Source organism: Martes martes (genome assembly GCF_963455335.1).
Source record: "Martes martes genome assembly, chromosome: 12".
NCBI lineage: Eukaryota > Metazoa > Chordata > Mammalia > Carnivora > Mustelidae > Martes > Martes martes.
In genome coordinates, this window is record NC_137900.1 from 10662903 (window position 1) to 10681880 (window position 18978).

The 18978-nt window shown below is 43.8% G+C and overlaps 1 protein-coding gene and 1 long non-coding RNA gene across 2 annotated transcripts in view; one reads left to right on the top strand and one right to left on the bottom strand.

Annotated features, from left to right (window-relative positions):
* Window positions 1-14166, top strand: part of PIP5K1B (phosphatidylinositol-4-phosphate 5-kinase type 1 beta) — a 287921-nt gene extending 273755 nt beyond the window's left edge. Inside the window, exon 15 of the mRNA XM_080819587.1 lies at window positions 13428-14166. Within this exon, the coding sequence (XP_080675713.1) occupies window positions 13428-13430 (3 nt within the window). The 3' untranslated portion in view covers window positions 13431-14166. The remainder of the gene's footprint in view (window positions 1-13427) is intronic.
* Window positions 1-18978, bottom strand: part of LOC308353024 — a 78384-nt gene that overhangs the window by 14982 nt on the left and 44424 nt on the right. Inside the window, exon 4 of the long non-coding RNA XR_013967727.1 lies at window positions 1545-1640. This is a non-coding gene — a long non-coding RNA (uncharacterized lncRNA). The remainder of the gene's footprint in view (window positions 1-1544; window positions 1641-18978) is intronic.

Genomic DNA, 18978 nt, shown 5'->3' on the forward strand with positions numbered 1-18978 from the left:
TCTCATGTCTCTCGAAATCAAAAGCTAGAAATGATTAAGCTTGGTGAGGAAAGCATGTTGGAAATAAAGGCGGACCAAATGCTAGGCCTCTTGCACCCAACAGTCAGCCCAGATGGGAGTGCGGAGGAAAGGCTCTTGAAGGAAATTGAAAGGAATATTCACTCCCGTGAATATATAAATGGCGAGAAGGTGAAACGGCCTTATTGGTCCTAGGAAGAAAGTTCTAGTGGTCTGGAGAGAAGACCAAACCGCCTGTGACAATCCCTTAAGCCAGAGCCTATTCCAAAGCAAAGCCCTCACTCTCTACAATTCTGTGAAGGGTGAGAGGTTAGGAAGCTGAAGAAGAAAAGTCTGAAGCTAGCAGGGGGCGGTTCATGAGGTTTAAGGAAGGAAGCCGTGCCCGTGGCGTGAAAATGCAAGGCAAAGCAGCACACGCTGACCTGGGGGGCGGCCAGCGATCCAGAAGATCGAGCTGAGATCGTTCCCGAAGGCGGCTACCCTGACCAACAGATGTTCAATGTAGATAGAACAGTCTTAGAGCAGAAGAAGGGACCATCTAGGACGTACGTAGCTGGAGAACTCAAAGCCTGCCCTCAAGATTCAAAGGACGGTCTGACCCTCTTGTTAGGGGCTACTGTGACTTTACGTTGAAGCTGGTGCTCACTCAGCATTCTAGAAATCCCAGGGCCCTCAAGAATGAGGCCAGTCCTATTCCCCCAGTGCTCTGTAGAGGGAACAAACAGCACGTCTGCGTCCAACATGGTTTATGGAGTATTTCAAGCGCACTGTTGAGACCTACTGCTCAGAAAACAGTATTCCCTTCAAATATTACAGCTCACGGACAATGCACCCGGTCACCCAACAGCTCTGATGGCGACGCACAGTGAAATTAATGTTTTCGTGCCTGTTAACAAAACACCCATTCTGGAGCCCATGGATCAACGAGCCATTTTGACTTTCAAGTCTTAAGAAATACATTCCTTGGGTGCCTGGGTGGCTCAGTGGGTTAAAGCCTCTGCCTTCGACTCAGGTCATGATCCCAGGGTCCTGGGATTGAGTCCCACATCGAGCCTGCTTCCCTTCCTCTCTCTCTGCCTGCCTCTCTGCCTGCCTGTGATCTCTGTCAAATTAAATAAAATCTTAAAAAAAAAAAAAAAAAGAAATACATTCCTTACGGCTAGAGCTGCCATACATAGTGGCAGCTGATGGATTGAAAATGTTCTGGAAAGGATTTACCATCCTCGGTGTCATCAAGAACATTCATGACTCGTGGGAAGAGGTCGAAGTATCGACACGAAAAGGAGCTTGGAAGAAGCGGTTTCCGATCCTTACGGGCGACGTGGAGAGACTCAAACTTCAGCAGAGGATGGAACCGTGGACGTGGTGGGAGCAGGAAATCAAGAAGTGGGGCCTGAAGAGGGACCCGACGGCTGCGATCTCGTGACAGGACCCGAACAGATGGGTTGTTTCTCGAGATGGAATCTATTCCTGGTGAAGCTGCTGGGAAGATGGTTGAAATGACAGCAAAGAATTTAAACTCTTACCCAGACTGTTGACAGAGCAGCCGCAGGCGGGGTGAGGGCCGACGACGATTCCGAAAGTTTTGCCGTGAGTAGGATGCTGCCCGACAGCGTCGCATCCTATGGAGAAAGGATTCGTGAAAGCAAGAGTCCGTCGATGCAACAAGCTTCATTGCTCTCTTATTTTAAGAAATTGCTGCAGCCTCCCCAGCCTTCAGCAACCAGCACACCCTGGTTATTCAGCCGCCAGCGACATCAAGGCACAACCCCACACCAGTGAAGAGATCACAGTTTGCGAAAAGCTCAGGTGATGGTTAGCCCTTCCTTAGCAATGACAGATTTTTTTTTAAAGATTTTATCTACTTGACAGAGAGAGAGAGAGAGAGAGCACAAGCAGGCAGAGGGGCAGGCAGAGGGAGGAGGAGAAGCAGGCTCCCCCCTGAGCAGAGAGCCCAATGCGGGACTCGATCCCAGGACCCTGGAACCATGACCTGAGCTGAAGGCAGACGCTCAACTGACTGAGCCACCCAGGCATCCCGAGGACAGATTTTTAAATTAAGGTATGTTCATTCTTCTTTAGACATAGTCCTGTTGCACACCTAGCAGACTATAGTGTAAACGGAACTTTTATATGCACTGCAACACCAAAAGATTCATTTGCCTCCCTGTACCAGTATTCACTTCATCGTGCCGATCTGGAACCTAACCCGCAGCATCTCCCGAGTATGCCTGTGCTCTGTGTGCTGGTTGGTATGGAACTCGGAGAGGCCACTGAACCGCGGGCACAAGGCCCGGTACTCCCTGTGCTGCCAGCAGCTGAGATTTCAGCACACGTTCTGCCAGACTGAGCACAACATGGTGGTTCTCATCCAGAATGGGTATGTCCTTCAAGGACGTTCCAAATTTCACATTCTGCCTCATGGGTTCTTGGTCCAATGCCTACAGTCCCTGGCTCTCAGAAAAGTGTTTTCACCTCTGATTCCAAAGCCTAAAATTTTTTTTTTAAAGTGTCAAGGTAGGCAGTGTGGCCCCTAGCTTCTCTAAGGTTCCTTCCGTCTATGAGATGCGTTGGCGGTGTGTGACTGGACCCGTTCACGTGCCACGTCCACATTTCTGTAGCACGAGCCCGAGCCATCATTTCACCTCCAAGAAAACAGTGAGATTTTGTATCCCTGCAGCTACAGGACTAAGAGAAATCCCCCCTCCCATCTGTCTTCTAGTGATCCTGCTTTGGGGAGTAACCCCCAACTTGGGGTAGGAGGAAATACACTAAAACGCAATTGTAGAGCCTAAACTAAAAGAAGAAAAAAGACTCAAAAGTTCGCAGAGTCCACTGGGGGCTGTTTTGTGTTTGAAGTTGAGGGAGTTCTGAGAAGTCCACCTGGAGAACCCAGATTGAGAGGTGGAAGGGACTCCAGAGCCAGGGCGATGAGGTTGGTATGAGGCGTTGTGAAGCCGCTGCGGGCCTGTCTGTGCTGATGCTGTGTGTGTGGGCTGCAGTGAGCGCGGTGAGGCAGGACTGGGTGCTGTGCCCTCCTGGCTGGAGAGGGAACGTCAGCCAGAAGAGTGAGAACAGTTACTAGAAAGGCCACAGGGCAGAGCTGAGGTAAACAGAATTCAAAATTGCTAATGGAAATGGGGCCTTGATGCAGAAAAAGGGAAGTGGGGATTATTATCTATGTTAGCCTGGAAAGAAACAACAAAAAATCAGTGCTTTCCTCATGTGTATATTAGATGAGAATTTCAGTCTGAGGGGCGCGTGGGTGGCTCAGTCTCTTTGGTGTCTGCCTTCGGCTCAGGTCATGATCTCAGGGTCCTGGGATGGAGTCCTGCATAGGGTTACCCGCTCAGGTAGAGTTTGCTTCTCCCTCTCCCTCTGTGCACTCTCAATCTCTCTCTCAAAAAAATAAAATCTTTTTTAAAAAGCATTTCATTCTGAAACCAAAATGAGGATGCCTTTGGACCCCATACAGGAAAACCACAGAGCCATTGGCCTATACCTAAAGTAGGTACAGTTAAAAAGGAACATCACCCCAAATTGGACAGCTACATGTAGAAGAATGAAACTCAACCATTCTCTTACACCATACACAAAGATAAACTCGAAATGGATAAAAGACTTCAATGTGAGGCAGGAATCTATCAAAATCCTAGAGAAGAACATAGGCAGTAACCTCTTCGACATTGGCCACAGCAGCTTCTTTCAAGATATGTCTCCAAAGGCAAAGGAAGCAAAAGCGAAAATGAACTTTTGGGACTTCATCAAGATCAAAATCTTCTGCACAGCAAAGGAAACAGTCAACAAAACAAAGAGGCAACCACGGAATGGGAGAAGATATTTGCAAATGACACTACAGACAAAGGGCTGATACCCAAGATCTATAAAGAACTTCTCAAACTCAACACACACAACAGATAATCACATCAAAAAATGGGCAAAAGACATGAACAGACACTTCTCCAAAGAAGACATAGAAATGGCTAACAGACACATGAAAGAATGTTCATCATCACTAGCCATCAGGGAGATTCAAATCAAAACCACATTGAGATACCACCTCACGCCAGTTAGAATGGCCGAAATCAACAAGACAGTAAACAACAAGCGCTGGAGAGGATGTGGAGAAAGGGGAACCCTCTTGTACTGTTGGTGGGAATACAAGTTGGTGCAGCCACTTTGGAAAACAGTGTGGAGATTCCTTAAGAAATTAAAAATAGAGGGATGCCTGGGTGGCTCAGTTGGTTAGGCGGCTGCCTTCGGCTCAGGTCATGATCCCAGCGTCCTGGGATCGAGTCCCACATCGGGCTCCTTGCTCCGCGGGGAGCCTGCTTCTCCCTCTGCCTCTGCCTACCACTCTGTCTGCCTGTGCTCGCTCTCTCTAACAAATAAATAAATTAAAAAAAAAAAAAAAAGAAATTAAAAATAGAGCTTCCCTATGACCCTGCAATTGCACTACTGGGTATTTACCCCAAAGATACAGATGCAGTGAAAAGAAGGGCCATACGCACCCCATGTTCATAGCAGCAATGGCCACAGTCACCAAACTGTGGAAAGAACCAAGATGCCCTTCAAAGGATGAATGGATAAAGATGTGGTCCATATACACTATGGAATATTACACCTCCATCAGAAAGGATGAATACCCAACTTTTGTATCAACATGGACGGGACTTGAGGAGATTATGCTGAGTGAAATAAGTCAAGCAGAGAGAGTCAGTTATCATATGGTTTTGCTTACTTGTGGAGCATAAGGAATAGCACGGAGGACCTGGGGAGATGGAGAGGAGAAGGGAGTTGGGCGAAACTGGAGGGGGAGACGAACCATGAGAGACTGTTGACTCTGAGAAACAAACTGAGGGTTTTAGAGGGGGGATGGAGTTTTGGGTGAGCCTGGTGGTGGGTATTGAGGAGGGCACGTATTGCATGGAGCACTGGGTGTGGTGCATAAACAATGAATTTTGGAACACTGAAAAGAAAAATTAAATGAAAAAAGAAAAAACAAAAAAGGACATCACCCCAAGGGCTCATGGGACATGGAGACCTCATGGACCTTTTAGTGCTGTTCATATTGGCCAGTCTGACAGTTGTGAAGCTCCGCCTGGCCACCACATTCCAGCTCCTACAAAATTTGATTGACTAAATGTGTTTTTTAAATGTAGGTTTAGCCACTTAACAAAATGGCAGTAAGTACATACCTATCAGTAATTACTTTGGAGGATTTAAAGGATTTACATTTAATCAAAAAACATGAGACACCAGAATGCATAAAAAAATCAAGACCTATCTATATTCTGCCTAAAAGACACTCACTTCAGACCTTAAGACACAGACTAAAGGTGAAGGGATGGAAAAAATCATGTTGCACCAGATGCAAGTGGGGGGAAAGCCAGGATAGCAATACTTAAACAAAAACTAGACTTTAAAGGAAAGACTGTAGGCGCTCCTGGGTGGCTCAGTCAGTCAACCTTTGGACTCTATATTTCAGCTCAGGTCATGGTCTTGAGGTCCTGGGATCAAGCTGCCCCATGTCAGGCTCCCTGCTCGCTCTCTCTCAAATAAATAAGTAAAATCTTAAAACACACACACGCATACCTTAGACCAGATGGACCTAAATATGTATGGGACATTCCATGCAAAACCAACTGAATACACGTTCTTTTCAAATGTACGTAAAATGCCCGTGGAACATTCTCCAGGACAGATCACATGTTAGGCCACAAAACAAGTCTCAGTAAATTTAAAAAGATGAAATCCTATCCTGCATCTTCTCCAACCACAATGGAATGAATCTAGTTATCAATCAAAAGGAAAAAAATCGGACAAAACACAAAACACTTGGAGGCTAAACACCACGCCACTCAATAGCAGTGGGTCAACAAAGATACGAAAAAGGAAACTGAAAAAAAATACATGGAGATTAAAAAACAACAACAACAACAAACTAAAAGCAACTGTGCAGAATCTTTGGGACACAACTAAAGCATTGCTAAGAGGAAAATGTGTTGTACTGTTACAGACCTTTCTTAAGATAAAGTATCTCAAAAAAAACCAAACAAACAAAAACCTAACCTTACACTTAAAGGAACTAGAAAAAAAGAATAAACCAAGAAACCCAGCCTAGAGGTTGTAGCCCAGCAATCAGAGAAGAAATAAATAAAACCGTCACTATTTGCAGATGATACTATACATAGAAAACCCTAAGGACCCCACCAACAAAAAAAAATACTATTAGAGTAAGTGACGTCAGCGAAGTTATAGAACACAAGATACACAGAAATCAGTTGAGTTTCTAGACACTAATAACAAAAGAGCACAAAGAAGGTAAGGAAAGAACTGCATTTACAGTTGCACCACACTGAATAAAATACCTAGGAATAAGTTTAAGGAGGCAAAGGCCTGTACTCTGCAAACTACGTAACACTGATAAGAGAAACTGAAGATGGTACAAATGAAAATAGAGTCCACGCTCATGGACTGGAAGAATTAATATTGTTAAAATGTTCGTACTGTCCAAAGCGACGTACAAGTTCAGTTCGATCCCTATCAAAACACCAACGGCATTTTTCACAGCGCTAGGACAAGTAATACTAAAATTTGTAACGGAAGCACCAAAGACCCTAAAACACCCAAAATAATCGTAAGGAAGAAGAAAACTGGAGGTATCACAATCCCATATTTGAGGATCTATTGCAAAGCTATGGGAACGAAAACAGTATAGTATGGTCACAGAAACAGACGCACAGATCAATGGAAGAGAGTCCGTAAACAAAGTCACACACTGATGGTCCATTCCTCTATGACAGAGGAGGCAAAAATATACAGTGGGGGAAGGACAGTCTCTCTGATCATTGGTGCTGGGAAAACTGGACAGCTACAGCCAAAGAATGAGCCTGGACCACTTTCTCACACCATACACAAAAAATTAAGTGGATTAAAACCCAAAATGCGAGATGTAAAACCATTAAATCCCTAAAAGAAAGCAAAGGCAGTCATTTCTTTGACATTGGCTATAGAAAGTTTTTTCTAGGTGGGGTCTCCTCAGTCAAGGGGAAAAAAAGCCAAAATTAACTACTGGGACTGCGCCAAAATGAAAGGCTTCTGCGCAGCAAACCATCGACAAAATGAAAAAGGCAACAACCCACTGAACAAGGTAAGATGGTCGCCATCGATACATCCCATAAAGGGTTACTATCCAAAATACTTAAAGAATTTATACAATTCAGTACACTCACACGCACAGTCTGATTAAAAAAATAAAATCTGGGGCACCTGAGTGGCTCAGTTGGTTAAGCATCTGCCTTTGGCTCAAGTCATGATCCTGGGGTCCTGGCATTAACCCCCAGGTCAGACTTCTGCTCAACAGGGAATCTGCTGCTTCCTCTCCTGCTCCCCAAGACCACCACCCCCCCCACCCCCGCCACTCTTGCTCACTCAAACAAATAAATAAAATCTTTTTTAAGAATAAGAAAATCTGAAGGTGCCTGGGTGGCTCAGTCAGTTAAGCCTCTGCCTTCAGCTCAGGTCATGATCTGAGGGTCCTGGGATCGAGCCCTGCATCAGGCTCCCTGCTAAGCAGGGAGTCTGCTTCTCCCTCTCACTCTCCCCCGCCCCTCCCCTCAAGCTCGCTCTTGTGCACTCATACTCTCTCTAATATTAAAAAAATAGAAATAAAATCTGAATAGACATTTTTCCAAAGAAGGCATACCAGTGCCTACAGACACACGAAAAGAGGTCCAGCATCACTCACGATCAAGGAGATGCCCATCAAAACCAAAGCAAGGTATCACTTCACACTCGTCAGAATGGCTGGAATCAAAAAGTCAAGAAATAAGTGTTGGCGAGGACATGGAGGAAAAGGAACCCTTGTGCACGGCTGCTGGGAATGCCAACGGTTGCAGCCACTATGGAAAACACTAAGGAGGTTTCTCACAAAGTTAATAATAGAAATACCATATGATCCAGTAATTCCACTGTCGGGCACGTACCCAAGGAAAACAAAAACATGAATTCTAAAAGATACATGCGCCCCTGTATTGCAGCATTATTTACAAGAGCCAAGATGGGGAGGCAGCCCAAGTGTCCATGGATGATGAATGGATAAAGCAAATGAGATATAGGGGCATCTGGGTGGCTCAGTCAGTTAAGCCTCTGCCTTCGGCTCAGGTCATGGTCTCAGGGTCCTGGGATCGAGCCCCACGTCTGGCTCTCTGCTCAGCAGGGAGCCTGCTTCCCGCCCCCCTGCCACCTGCTTCTCTGCCTACTTGTGATCTCTGTCAAATTAAAAATCTTTAAAAAATAAAGAAGATGGGATATATATACACCGTGGATTATTACTCAGACCAAAAAAAAAAAAAATGACATCTTGCCCTTTGCCACAACATGGATGGAGCTGAAGGGTATTATGCTAAATGAAGTCAGAGACAAATATATGATTTCACTGGTATATGCAATCTGAAAAACAAAAAGCAGAAATAGACTCATAAATACAGAGAGCAGACTGATGGTTGCCAGAGGGGAGGATGGGGGGGGACTAGGCAGAATGAGCGAAGGGGAGCGGGAAACAGAGACTTCCAGGTACGAATGAGCAGGGCATGGGAGCAGAAGGTACAGCACAGAGAATACAGTAACCAGCGTTGCGTGGGGACAGATGGGAGCAGAGTGTAACATAGAGACGAGTCCGATCACTAGGTTTGATACCTGAAACTAATCTAACATTGTGTGTCAACTGTCCTTCATTAAAAAAAAAATAAATCAAAATTTCAAAAAATAAACAGCTTAAGGGTATAGGTGTGTACATTTCTCAGGCAAAAAGTTGGCAGGAAAAAAATAAAATGTAAGGCTTGGAAACCAGCCTAGAAAAGGGACCTCAGAAATGCAGGGTCTCTTCTTTGATGCCCTCTACACATGGCTCTGGGAAGCCCACACTGGAGGCTCCACTTGTAGGGTCCCCCCGGGATCTCAGGCCTCCCCCCACAGTGCAGTCCAGCCTCAGAAAGGGCTTCTTGGTTCATTAGGACACAGACTGCTTGTGATTCGCTGTTTGCCTTTCTTTCTCTGTGTTCATGCTTTACATAATTTTTTTTAATTTATTTGACAAAGATCACAAGTAGGCAGAGAGGCAGGCAGAGAGAGAGGAGGAAGCAGGCTCCCTGCTGAGCAGAGAGCCTGATGCGGGACTCAATTTCAGGACCCTGAGATCATGACCTGAGATCATGACCTGAGCCGAAGGCAGAGGCTTAACCCACTGAGCCACCCAGGCGCCCCAACATAATTTTAATTATGAAAAAGCTTTGCAATCTTTGACCCCATGTGTGCATTACTGCGTAGTTTCCATCATAAACTTAAGTCCTTGGGTTTAAGTGGAAACAAAAATACATTTCCGTCTCACCTGCTCCCAGACATAAACACCCATGTGTGGAATAAGTAACGTTGTGGGATTAGGCCACAGAAATACAGAACTTGGCTCATGATGGGGTTCTGTCCCAATAAACCCATCCTACGTTGAAAATATCCTAAGTGGAAAGTGCGTTTAAGACATTCAGCCTACAGGGGCGCCTGGGTGGCTCAGTGGGTTAAAGCCTCTGCCTTTGGCTCAGGTCATGATCTCAGGGTCCTGGGATCGAGCCCTGCATTGGGCTCTCTGCTCAGCGGGAAGCCTGCTTCCTCCTCTCTCTCTCTGCCTGCCTCTCTGCCTACTTGTGATCTCTCTCTCTGTCAAATAAATAAATAAATAATTAAAAAAAAAAAAAAAAAAAGACATTCAGCCTACAGAACATCATGGCTTCGCCTCGCCCGCCTGGAAGGGCTCAGGACACTGAACGCAGCCTACAGTTGAGCGAGATCATCTAACATCAAGTTTATTTTATTTTTTTAAAGATTGTATTTATTTATTTGCCAGAGATCACAAGTACACAGAGAGGCAGGTGGGGGGGCGGGCGGTGGGGGGGGAGCAGGCTCCCCACTGAGCAGAGAGCCTGATGCGGGGCTCGATCTCAGGACCCTGAGATCATGACCTGAGCCGAAGGCAGAGGCTTTAACCCACTGAGCCACCCAGGACCCCCCCCATGTTTATTTTATAATGAAATGTAATTCATTGGAAAGCTTACTGCAAGCGAAAAGCCGAGTGGTCACTGGGGTAGAGAAGGGTCTTATGTGTACTATGATTGCATCGCTGAGCCGAAGGTGGCTCGCTGCCATCCTGAGAGAGGCTCCTACCACATGTCGCTAGCCCAGGGAAAGATCCCAATTCAGAATTCCAATCAGAGCTTCTGCGGAATACATACCTCCTTCACACCGTCAGAGTCAAAAAACCCTAAGTCAGACTCTCCCACATTGGGGTCTGTCTGTCCCTGAATACTCTGTCACACCTGTACCTTTAGGTCTCAGCATTTAAAATATCACGTATCCTCCCCAAGCACCGCATGCTCTGGGCAGAAACCCTGGCCTCTCTGCGGACAGGGCGGCGCACTCAGATGGGGACAGCACCGGTGACATCCTGTCTGTCATCCCTTGTCTGAGACCAGGCTGAGATCCCTTGTCAAAGCTCCAGGTCCCGTTTCTGTTTCTACAGCCCCAAGGCCAGGTCCCCTCAGAAGTTGCTACTGTTTTGGGCCCTGATACCATGAGCAGCCCTTCTTCGTGCTGGGGAGCTGGGGGGACGTGGCATGGGTACCCCATTCCAGTGCTTTGCAGTGTCCTGATGGAAGTCAGCAGCTGCTTGGATCTCTCCAGTGATGCTTTGTACAGGACTGGAGGGTTCTCATCTGAAGGAAAATTACAGCACGTCTTCTACTAAGTACAGGGATAATAGAACTGCTTTCTGCAGGCTTCTTACCGCGGCTGAGCAGGGAGATGCTGTGTTCTCAGATGCCACACAGACTTACAGACCTGTCAGGGTACCTCATTTTATGACACTTATATATTAGCACAAAACCGACACGTTCACGTAGCCCACCATGTCGTCCCAGGGTGACGTTATAACACGGACAGAGAGCTCACAGTTCCTCCCCAACATAGACATTCGTGTACCCTGGAGGTGACAGTGGGTGTTTGTGCAAGTTTACAGAAACTTCGACAACACCCTCAGTTTAAAACAAAAAAACAAAACAAAAACCACATGAAGTGTGAATAGAGAGGCTTTTTTATGACCAGAGCTGGATATGACTCCTTATTTTTAGTAATAAGGAGAGTATATTTTATTTTACAGCCTCATTTGTTTTTACTAAATTATCCATTTAACCCATTTTGAAAAATACCCAAATATAACTTTTTTCAGATAGTAATGTATATATAGGAAGCCTCTACAATATTCTGGGTTATCTGGGGATATCAGTTTATCAGCAGTAATTGATAAAGTCCTGTGGTTAAAACGGAACTCTGGGATTCGCTCCCATAGTGATAGCTCTAAGTTGCCTTTTCTAGACCAAAATACCCATGTTCCTGGCCATTTTCATGGGGTCTTGGGTTTGGAGCCCTTCTCTGGTGGGTCATCTCAGGCATGGGTCTCACTGGGTACTGGCCTTCTCCAAGTTTAACATTAGAACCCAGACACAGACCTCCAACTGTGATCAAGAGAACAAGAACAGAACTATCCCCTTCCAGTGTTTGGTTTTTGTTTAGAAGAAAGCAGGATTCAGGGGCGCCTGGGGTGTTGCAGTCGGTTAAGCCTCCAACTCTTGGTTTCAGCCCAGGTCATGATCTCAGGGTCATGGAATGGAACTGCGCATGGGACTCTGCACTTGGGACAGTCTGCTTGGGTCTCCCTCTCCCCCCGTGATCACACGCTCTCTAAAATAAAATCGTTAAAAAAGAAAAAGACAACAGGATTTATAAAGCGTAGCAGTAGGACCGTATCATTTTATGTGGATTTTTTAATGTCCCTGATTGATATGCACCCGACCAAGTTATCAGCCTGAGCGTGAACAAGTCCACATCACAGACATCTGCCCGCAGAACGTGGGTGGCGGCTGCTTCGCCCGCTGCTACCGCTCACGGCACCAAACACAAGCTATTTCTGAAAGAGGATTTGAGGGACGGTTTGAGCAAGTTGTACGTTTAAGCAGGCAAACCTTCCTGACTTAGATTAGTAATAAATAGAGTGGAAACTGATAAAAATTACAACTCTCATTAACATTAAATTACATGACAAAATACTCATTTTTAAATAGAATCTTTGACATGGTCTCTTAATAATTAGCATAGTCGTTTCAAACTTTGTATTCGTTTTTTCAGCCTCCAAATGAATGCGTTGGGCCCCACAGCCTCTGTGATTCCAGCTCCAACCTTCTCAATAGCTACTGTGAGGATACCAGCACAGGATTGGCACTAAATGATATAGTTTATGTATATGGTGTGTGTGTGTACACGTCCACACTCACATAGATACACACACTGTATTTCCCCAAAGTTTATCCCTTACAACTACCCTATAAAGTAGGATTTATTACTCCCATTGTACAGATAAAACAAGATATGAAGAAGGCTCAGTAAGACACCTAATGTCCTGGGGCTGTAATGATTAGGAAATCAATGGACTTAGCCCACTGTGTCTGTCTCTAAAAACTGAACACGGTACTGCCTCTCCCGATGTAGCTTGGTTTCACTGTCACAGGTTGAATTAGCAGTCTCTGACCTTAAATGGTTACCATTTTGGGTTAAATATTTGCCAGACAGGGGCACCTGGCTGGCTCAGTCAGAAGAGCACGCAACTCTTGATTCTTGGGGTCATGAGTTCGAGCCCCACGCTGGGTCTAGAGATTATAAATAAACAAACAACAACAAAAAAACTGGCCGTTGAGCACCTGCAGTGAGCGTCCAACTCTTAGGTTCATCTCAGGATCCTGGGATCGAGCCTTGCGTCTGGCTCCAAGCTCTGTGCAGAGTTTGCTGGGGATTCTGTCTCCTTCTCCCTTTCCCTCTGGTGCTCTCGCACTCTCTCCTGCTCTAAAATAAATCTTTAAAAAAAATTGCTGGACATATTTTTACTCCCCTGTTGCAAAACAGTGTTTGAAAATGAACACAGCATTCATGAGTTCAAGACTATGTTCCGGTTCTGATTGGCTTCGCGCCTGCTAGACCACAGTGCATGCCCACAGCCCTGTGCACTTGGAGGTCAGGAGTGCCCCTTAGCCGGCACTGTTTCCTTTTGAGCCCTAGCACAGTGCAGTGATGTAGGAGGAACTCGATACACCTTGGTGTAATTACAAGTTCTGGGTCCACCAGAGAAGCCGATGCCATGCTCATCATCGCAGAAGATTGCTGACCCTAATGCACGTTTCCCAGGTACAAGACATCAGGAGAAATAATGAGTTTGTGTTCCCATTCATGAGGAGCAGTTATCAGTCAATGCCCAAACTTAGTCTTACAGCTGCTTTCTTTCTTTTTTTTTTTTACCCCCCTCCCCCCAGTAAGTGAAAACGGTGACCGTGAGACGTGAACACAGTTGTGGATGAGAAGTTTCTCTGCTCCGGAATTACCCAGAGGAACTTGGCTGACCCCCGCTGCACACGGAGTAATAATCACCCGGATTTAGGAATTTGCAAGGTGTCAGGGGAGCCTTGGTCCGTAGGCTGACCAGCAGATGTGATGTGAAAAATACCACACTATTCTATCATTTGCTGTCGCTTGCTCAACTGTGAAGAACTGCATGAGCTCGATTTCAGCTGCTTTCATTGCCAATCACCATTTGGGACTTGGAAGTGCTATTTTCCTATTGACACTTGCATATTTTCGTTTTGCATGCATCCAATGATTATACATAAGCAACACATGTAATCTGCTTATTTTTTAAAAATCCATCCATGCAAAATGGTAAATAAAGTCTAAATTCTGCTCTTTTTTGCAAATTATAATCATAGCCATGTCTTTAAAAGGTTAACTTGGTTTCATATAAAGATCAGTGTAATAGGTCTGCATATACTTTATAGAAAACTAGCTTCTATAAAGATTTTTTCACTGTTTACTAGTGAAATGAGAAAAGCAAAGCTATTTATAAAAGGCCTTATGTCGTGTACATACGTTGTCTTTGAAATATTTGTGATTTAGTTTATTGCTTGTAAAAGAGAAATTATATAATTTATTTAGTAAATACTATTGTAAACTATAGTTTTATTGAGAGAAATAAAATATTTTGTTCTCAGTTGTGGTAGTACATTAATTCAGTGGTTTATGGTCTTTATATTTCTTGTATTAATTCACAAGATAAGCTTGATACTCCTCCATTTTTAAGATGTTCGGGAATCCTACATAAACTGACTCATGATCAATGGAGAGAAAATTCTCTGGGTCCTTAGAAGACACCATAGCAGATTGTACTCAACTTGTTCTTGAGACTTTCCAAATATCCTGGTGTGTTAGTCAGTGCTCACTCTGTTACACTGTGGTAACAAACAATCCCAAGATCTCTGCATAGGCATCAAGAGCAGATCCTATCTAGGACACACCCTTTATTTATTGGGGGTGGGTGGGGAACTAGTAGTGAAACTGGCAATAGGAACTCTTAAAGCTCCCACTTTAGGTGTGGCTTACAGAACTTCTGCTCACATGGTACAAGCCAAAGCAAATGACAGTGACAGGATAGATGTCAGGAGTGGCAACTTCTCACCAAGGAACTGACTCAGCAGAAAGGGGCAGTGAATATTTTAAGCAATTATTGCTCAAATCTACACAATTTCATTAGTGTCTCAAACAGCAAAGGCTTAAAACGCTGCCTAATCATATAATCAGGAAAAAAAAAAAAGTCATTAGAAAGTAATATGACCAAGACCGCAGAAAGACATTCCTGATGATTAAGATGCTCAAGTTCAAGCAAGCCGGTTCTTAAAAGCAAACATGGTATTAACTTTCATAAATGTGACCCAGAACTGTGGTTACTCAGTGTAAGAAGTAATTTTGCATGCAGAGTTGGTGCTGGCAATCTATCCTGGGTTGGGATTTCAACCGGGAATTCTAATGAAATAGGATTCTTTGTTTCTCTTTCCTTAGTATTCCTAGGTGCAAGCACATACTCTGACTACAGGGGTTTACCCAGCTGGAATCCCACTTTTCCCCTCTCCAATTTTAAATCTACCCATTTATCTAACCTACAGACTCTTTCATGTGCCCTCTCCTGGTGGGATTGATGCCTCTCCATCAATGCCCAGAAAGTAACTTACTCTGATCTCTATTATCATGCATTAGTTTTCCCAGTTCTAGTACTTCATATAAATGGAATCCTGTAGTACATACTCTTTATCTGGCTTTTTGTTTTTATTTTTCAATGTTATGTAAGACTCGTTTTGTTGTGTATAGTAGAAGCTCATTCTTTTAAAAGAAAAAGGAAGAAGAAGAAGCTGCTCATTCTTTTTCACTGTTGAGTAGTATTCCATTATATGAATATTCCATGATTTTCTGCTCTACTGCTGATTGGCATTTGGGTAGATTCCAATTTAAGACTATAATGAATGAGGAGACCCTCCAGACCTTCCTTCACACAGCTCCAAGATGCAGAAATTTGACTTCTGGCGTCTATACCAGATATGGGATTTTCCAATAGAAATATTACCATCAGGATATAGATTACCCATCCTCTAATTCACCTAGGATAGTCTGAGTTTATATCCAACACTCAGGCAAAAAAGTACATTCTTTTATATTTAAAACTGTTCTCTTTTGGACCACTAAAATATAGTTACCTTATGAAGGGAGAAAGTTTAAAGATAGTAACATTGGAGACTCCCCAGCAATTGACTCAGCCATGGCACTCTACAGTGAATTTGAGCTGCAAGCCTTCCCTCACCACCAGTGCTCATAGCATTTAGTCCCCACTCTTAATGAGCAGCCAACTGAAGGATCACAAAACATCTCAGGAAATTCTCTGAGACTGAAATACACCAGCAGGAAACTGGGGCCTAAGGGAAACAGGGACTACGGGAAGCAAACTTAGGGGTGCCTGGGCTGACTCAGTTAGTGGAGCACGTGACTTGATCTCAGAGCTGTGGGTTTGGGCCCCATGTTGGGTGTAGAGATTACATGAAAACAGAATCTTAAAAAAAAAAAAAAAAAAAAAAAACTTCAAAAGAAAAATTAGCATTACATCTTTACAGAAATCAAATTATATGGCATCTGTGAAATAAGATCAGATACTACAAAAATGAACATTTAGAAAGCGTAAAAGAAAATGAGGAAATTAAAAGCGTGTTGGCAGAAGTCAGAAACTAAGAAAGTGATTGCAAGATAAGGTTGAGGAAATACCCAAATGATTTTAAAAAGGAGTAAAAATAAAATGGAACACAGTTCCACCAGATCATATAACCAATGGACTTCCACAGAGAGAAAACAGAGACCATGGAGGTAAAGAAACCTTCAAACAAATAACATAAGAAAACAGCCCACAACTAAAAAAAAACATGCATTTCCAGATTAAAGGGGCCTCCAAGTGTCCAGAAAAATTGACAAAAATGAACCTAACCATGTACTTTCAAGCCACCGGGGATGATCACAAGATTCCATAGGCCTTCAGAAATTAAAGTTAATTTGACATAAAGCTCAAGAGTCAGAATTCAATCAAAGTTCTCAACAGCACCTCTAGAAGCCAAAAACTAATGAAGCCTTCAAATTCTGAGAAAATTTTTTTTTCTAATCTCTAAATCTATACCCTTTGTTTTAACTTAGGATTCTCCAGAGAAATAGGAGAGACATAGACATAGCTAATAGATTTAAGAAATTGGCTCACATAATTGCAGGAAAAGGCCAGTCTGAAATTCAAATGGCAGGTTAGCAGGCTCGATGCTAAGGCATGAGTTGATAGAAGAGCTGTGAGGCAGAATTTCTTTTTTTTTTTTCTTCAAGATTTTATTTATTTATTTGACAGAGAGAGATCACAAGTAGGCAGAGAGGCAGGCAGAGAGAGGGGGAAGCAGGCTCCCTGCTGAGCAGAGAGCACAATGTGGGGCTCGATCCCAGGACCCTGAGACCATGACCTGAGCCGAAGACAGAGGCTTAAGCCACTGAGCCACCCAGGTGCCCCCAGAATTTCTTCTTTTCTAGAACATACTAGTTTTTCTTCAAAGGCCATCACTTGACTGGATGAGGCTTACCCATACTGTCAAGGGAGATCTTAAAGTCAACTAAGTATGGACCCTTAACCACATCCACAAATTAATTTTCAGCAATACCTACATCAGTGCTAATTAAATAACTGGGTACTCTGCCCTAGGCAAGTTGATTAAAAAAAGTAATGACTGCACCCTGAAAAAATACTTGTATGTAAAAGGAGAATAATCTGTACAAAAATAACTTCCATCTGCCCTTTATCCATTTTGCCAAAATTAGAGCATAAACCAAGAAAGAGAAAGTCATGAAAAAGACATAGGATCCAGAAAATGAGAGATGCAACCCAAAACAGAAGTGAAAAGAATCCCCAGGTTGGAGGTTAAGGGAAATCCCAAGATGATGACAATGGAGGAAATCTAAAAACTACTCAAGATTAGAGGTCAGATGCTCTAGGCACAAGTTCTCCAAGAAGGTGAAAATACCCAAGAGATTTATAACATGAAGGCATAATATTTTCACTCTCCATATCCCAGAACTGATCCTAGAGTTGGGGGTGGAGAGAGGAGGACATTAGAAAAACTGGTGAAATCTGAATAAAGTTTGGAATTTAATTAACAGCATTGTATGAAGGTTAATCTCTTAATTTATGCAAATGAACCACAGTTGTGTCGGATGTTTATATTCAGAGAAACTGGGTCAAAAGTATACAGAAACTTCGTTCTACCTTTGCAAATTTTCTGTAAATCTAAACTTATCCCCCCCCCAAAAAGTATCTTAAAACTGAAAAAGACTTTACAAACAAAAACTAAAAAAGAAATGGTCAAAAGATTTAAATAGACATTTCAAAGCAAATATGGAGATGGCAAATAAGCACAAGACATTCAACAACATCAGTCATTAGGAAAAGGCAAATTAAAGTTGCAGGGACACTCGACTACACATATATTAAAATGGCTAAATTTTTCTTAATTGACAATGATGAGTGCTGGTGAGACTGTGAAGTAATGCTAACTCTCATATTTTGCTGGTAGGAATGCAAAATGGTACAGCCACTCTGGACAAAAAATTTCAGTTTATTATAAAGTTAAACAAACCTTGGTAGCTTCTAGAAGATGACAGCAGAGTAGGACCATAGGCTCATTTTGTCCTACAAATACAACTAGATAACTATCATTTCATCCTAAATACACCAGAAATCTATCTAAAGACTGGCAAAACAAACTCCACAAGTAAAGATAGAGGCCACATCAAAGAAGGAAGTACGGAAATATGGCTTGGGAAAGAAAGAGATCATGGCTGCTGTGGTAGGAGGAAGCTGTGGTTGCAGAGAAAGGTGAGAGACAGACTAGCACACAAGGAAAATGAATCCCCATAGAAGCAGGCCTGGAAAGTGAGAGGGCCAGAGTTTCTTGAGTTCTTGTAACCAAAGGGGTTTAAGATTGGAGTTTAAAGGTCAGTGGGCTTAGCTGAGATACAGTCCATGCTGTATGCCCATGGGTTGATGGCTTGCCTTCTCTTCAAGAACAGTACAGTTCTTGAAGAGAAGGCAAGCCATCAACCCATGGGCATACAGCATGGAAACAGTGATCTGAAGAACACCAGGGGCACATAGTGCAGAGGCTAGTCACTCATCTCAGAGAATGAACTGGCCGGTGCCATTTCACTCCCCTACCCCTCAGCATCAGCATAGGACCACCAGCAGGAACCAACACAGCACCAACACTCACTACCTAATTTGATTACACTGAGTCCTGCCCCCTGTGCTCCAGTAGAACCACCCATGCTAGTCACACTTGCCTCAGTCCCAGCATGGAGGGGACCCCCTCCCCCAGAAGATGAGCCCCAAACCTCCACTCACTGGACATCTCTTGATCAGAGACTTCTGCAAGGCCTTGGTTCCAGCAGCAGTAGTGGTAGGTCTCATTT